Source organism: Musca vetustissima, unplaced genomic scaffold, assembly GCF_032173495.1.
Source record: "Musca vetustissima isolate MV318-11 ecotype Yass unplaced genomic scaffold, APGP_CSIRO_Mvet_v1 utg5838, whole genome shotgun sequence".
Classification (NCBI taxonomy): domain Eukaryota; kingdom Metazoa; phylum Arthropoda; class Insecta; order Diptera; family Muscidae; genus Musca; species Musca vetustissima.
The window spans coordinates 3,494-8,153 of NW_026878345.1; the positions used below are offsets into that span (position 1 = coordinate 3,494).

Sequence of the window (4,660 nt, forward strand, 5' to 3'; positions counted from 1 at the left end):
TGCCCTTCAATGCCAGAAGTAGTGCAACCGCTTTGTCGCTGTCGTTCCACGAATTTCTAGAAGCCACTGTTTCGAACTGTAACTTGAAAACATTGAATGACGTAGAGCCGTCGAATACAGGAGGTTTGATTTTTAGTGTGTTATCGGGAACTCGCACCGGACCACCTTTAATTTCCAGTTCCGACATTTTCTTCTCCAGATTCGTAACCCTGTGGTCGTGGACCAGAAATTTCTCATCCACAGACAGAATCTTCTCGTCAACCGACTGCACTTTCTTATCCAACTCTTTAATTTGGACCTCCACGGTTTCCACTCTCCTTCCAATAACTTCTGTAATGTTCTCGAGTTTATCGTTCATTCTACAATTCTCTGACTTGAGTTCATCTAACTTCCTGGAATTCTGTTCTGTTTTCTACTAACATTCTTGAATTTTCCGCAAACATTTTAGCCAGCATTTCTCTGAAATCGTCACCCCTGGCAGCTACTGACGAAACTTCCCCACCGTTGGATTCGCCCATTTCCGATAAATCCACTTCATCCTTACTGTCAAACTCATATGTATCGATGTTCATACCACGCGCTCGAACTCATCCAACAGACGTTTTTGGAGTTCAGCCTTGTTGCCAGTAGAGGACAATTCCAATTTATTCAGCTCCTTCTTCAAGTCTTCCACTCGTAGATCCTTAAACTTCATCGTAGTATTATCGTAATCTCACTTCCGACACCAATTGTTACGTTCTTGGATTTTACTTAATCCCGTGTAGACGTTGTTTTATTTCCCAGCACAGTTCGTACTAAATAAAACGCGGGTTCTTTCTGATTACGATTATTACAATGAGTTTATTGACACACTTTACTTTGCACGTTACTTTACAGCTTTACAACTGACTAACTGCCTTTCCATTTCCCCTATTTATATGAGCCTTGCTTGTCGCTACAGAAGTTTCTAGACGATCTGGTAACACCTAGATCACGAACAATCTACCAATGCAACACACATACAAACTTACATTGAGTGAACAATAACAACGACACATACAAACTTACATTGAGTGAACAATAACAACAACACATACAAACTTACATTGAGTAAACAATAACAACAACACATACAAACTTACATTGAGTAAACAATAACAACAACACATATACAGGCGAGGGGGTAACAAAGAAAGAGGAATTAAGCGATCATCAATGATGACGTTTAACAAGAATTGTACGACAATAACAAAATAGAAAATGGAAGAGGAAATGGAAGGATGTAGAAAAATCTATACAGTAGTTGTTGTTGTGAAGTTATTCGAATAAACTGCGTAGTAGAAATTTACGTTACAATTAAAATTCTTAAATTAACGGAATTCATCTAAATTAATCTTAAATCTCAAGTTATTTTCGTAACATTATTTAATATTTGACGGAAGATGCCACTACCTACATAGTTGATTTTTTGTTATTAACCTCAAGTCAATAGCTATCAATACTGCTTAAACTTTCCGTATTTTGAGATTTTTAGAAAATTTGCAATAAGTATTTTCGCTAACTGCAAAGAATTATAGAAATAAAATAAAAAATCGGACACAGTCTCAAACCAATATGAATATTCTATTTAAACACCATTGGTCTGTTCCCGTACTGCAAGAATCTACTATTTTTTACTACGAGAACTCTTGGTATGTTCCCGTACTGCAAGAATCTACTACTTTGTACTACGATAACGAAATTTCCTGTATGTTATCGAAGAAAATACTAAAATCTAGTAGATTCTTGCAGTACGGGAACAGACCATCTTTTTTCCTTTATGATATCGAAATAAATAGAAAAACTCGTAGATTCTTGCAGTACGGGAACATACCACATATTGTACTTCTGATGTCATTACATGACTGTGTTGCCAATTATTAATACGGCATTGCCATTTTAAAGAAACACTACTATGGAGTAACCATTTCCAATGAATAGCAATATAATGAAGAAGCAAGCCGAAACAAAACCATATGGGAACACATCTCGTAGTGCATATATTCAACAAGAAGAAGCAGTATACATGCCGTTGGCCGAAAAATAATAATTACGTGAATGATAAAACGGTTGCGGATTTAAAAGGAAAAAATCGCACAAAATGTTGCGTACAACACAAGTATTGGCTTTAATTAATAAAACAACACGTAGATTGGCCATCTCGAGTAGCAACAGATTTGCATCAAGCTCTTCCGTTACCGATGCTCCCGAACCAGAGGAACAAGTTGCCGGTGCCACTACAAAAAAGCTACCACCTCGTTTACCATTGGTCAAGAACTTTTTTGTCGGTCTAGTTGACAATGAACTATTGGCATTTCCCGAAGTTATTAATCGTGAAGATATGTCAAAGTTGCAAAATGAATTGCTGCCATTGAAGAATTTCTTTAACGAGGATTTAACACAGGAAATGCTCCTAAGTGAGAAGACATTGCCCAAAGAATTGCCGGACAATTTGAAAAGCCTGGGTCTATATGGTTTGAATGTTTCCAAGGATTTTGATGGTAAAGGTTGGGGCTATAGTGAAAGTTTAATGGCCAGTGAACCAGAATCAGCGGCAACCGATGTTGCTTTGAGCCTATTGGGTCATCGGGCAATTGTGGATGTAATACAAGAATTGGGATCGGATGAGCAAAAGAATCAGCTATTGACCAAATTGGGGAATGGTGAGATTGTATAATTTTCATTATATGACAGAAAGATTAATTATTATGTGATTTTATTTCTAGGATCCCTTGTGGCCTCGGAGGCAATTTTTGAATTTGATGGCGCCGAAGATGACTTTTTCAACACCAAAGCTCATCATGAACTTGATACCCATACCTGGATTCTAAATGGTGGCAAAGCATTTGTTATTTGTCCACCCAAATCGTCAGATGCTGCTCAGCTATTCCTAGTGGTAGCCCAAACAAGTAAATCCAATGTACAAACTGAAGCTGCCCGTTCCACAACAATATTCTTAGTGGATTCAACTATGCCCGGCGTAAAGATTGGTGATCGTCATGCGACAATTGGCTGTGGCACTACTGCCATACATCATGTACAATTTGAAAATGTTCGCGTACCACAGTCGTGTATTTTGGGACATGCCCATGAGGGAAATGTTGTTGCCGACGCTTTGTTGAAATCTAGTCGGCTGCGTAATAGCATGGTTGGATTGGGTTTGGCCAAGAGTATACTCAATGAAATTTCACAAGAATGTATTGATCGGAAATTGTGTGGTGTGGTAATGAAGTGAGTGGGAAAATGAAAACTAAATTGCCCAGCAGGATTTATTAAAATTATGTAATTTTTGTAGGGATTTAGAATCAGTTCAAACCCATTTGGCAAAATCATATTTATCAGTCTATAGCATGGAGAGTATGATATATATGACGGCTGGTCTTTTAGATGAGTTTAATTATCCTGATGTGGCTGTGGAATCGGCAGTGACTAAGGTAAAATTTTCCCAAACTCAATTGATGTTGTTTTATTTGATTTTTGTTTGTTTGTCTTTTTTAGTATTTCACACTCAAGGAACTCTTAAATATTTCCATACGTGCCTTGGATTTAATTGGACCCAAATCTTTGATAGCGGGACAAACAACAGAACAATTTTTCCGCAATGCTTCCCACCTATATACACAAGGCGAATCAGTAGATAATTTAAGTATTTTCATTGCCTTGGCTGGTCTGCAACATGCTGGAGTAAGTAAATGAATGGAATAACAAATATAATCATATAGGTATATTTTAAATTCCTCTGCATATTTTATTATAGACACTAATGGGTGACAATATACGCAAACAGCGTAATCCTCTTTATAATCCCGGCCATATTTTCTCCAAATTCATGGACCGTTCAACCATTGATAATCCGGTGACAAAAATGGATTGCAAAGAACATTTACATCCCACCCTCGAACCAGCCGCCCTATGTTTGGAACATTCTGTGGCCCGATTGCAAATGTGTGTTGATCTATTATTTACCCGTTACGGTAGTGGTATTGTTGAACGACATAACGAATCGAGACGTGTTGCTGATATGGCCACCACTATTTATGCCATGTTCTCCAGTTTGGCTCGTGCTTCACGTTCATATTGTATAGGGTTGCAACATGCCGATCATGAAATGCTCACCGCCATGGCCATTTGTGCCGATGGAAGAGATAAAGTAATGACCATAACCAAAGAAATATTCAACGGAAGCTATGTGAATAACGATAATAACTTGCAACGTTTGTCGCGACAAATTGTCAAGAGTAAAGGCTATTTTGCAACACATCCGTTGACATATAATTTTTAAATTGTTGAAGAAATTTTGTTTGGACTACCGGTATAGTTTAATTAAAATAAATAAGATAAACTAAGGACTGTTTTTGCCTATTTTCTAAATGTGATAGTTTTTTGTAGCGTAATGTTAATGGATGCTGCTGTACCTAAAGTTGAACGGATACTAATAATTTGTTTACTAAAACTCTAACTGTATCTGCAGGAACTATGCAGTCCTTAATACACTCGCTGGTTTGGACAAAAGCTTTCCTCGTGGACTACCATGTTATTGCTAAAAGATTGTTATGAGTACAATTTCTGTCTTAGTGGGGACTGGAATTCAATATCTATCAAACATAATTATTAAACCTATTTTTCGTTTAAATGCATTTTT

At 37.3% G+C, this 4,660-nt stretch overlaps 1 protein-coding gene across 1 annotated transcript; it reads left to right on the forward strand.

Moving 5' to 3' along the window:
• Positions 1 to 2,119: 2,119 nt before the first annotated feature.
• Positions 2,120 to 4,302, forward strand: LOC133323138 (complex I assembly factor ACAD9, mitochondrial-like). Its single transcript, XM_061532092.1, has 5 exons — positions 2,120 to 2,681; positions 2,745 to 3,249; positions 3,314 to 3,452; positions 3,517 to 3,702; positions 3,776 to 4,302. The coding sequence occupies exons 1-5, from the start codon at positions 2,120 to 2,122 to the stop codon at positions 4,298 to 4,300; spliced, it is 1,917 nt and encodes a 638-aa protein (XP_061388076.1). The 3' UTR covers positions 4,301 to 4,302.
• The last annotated feature ends 358 nt before the right edge of the window (positions 4,303 to 4,660 follow it).

Bases quoted from the DNA above. Each gene is read 5' to 3' on its own strand.
- LOC133323138 (XM_061532092.1), top strand. From the start codon at position 2,120: ATGTTGCGTACAACACAAGTATTGGCTTTAATTAATAAAACAACACGT. The intron at 3,453-3,516 runs GTAAAATTTTCC...TGTCTTTTTTAG, and splicing joins TGGAATCGGCAGTGACTAAG to TATTTCACACTCAAGGAACT. The intron at 3,703-3,775 runs GTAAGTAAATGA...ATTTTATTATAG, and splicing joins CTGGTCTGCAACATGCTGGA to ACACTAATGGGTGACAATAT.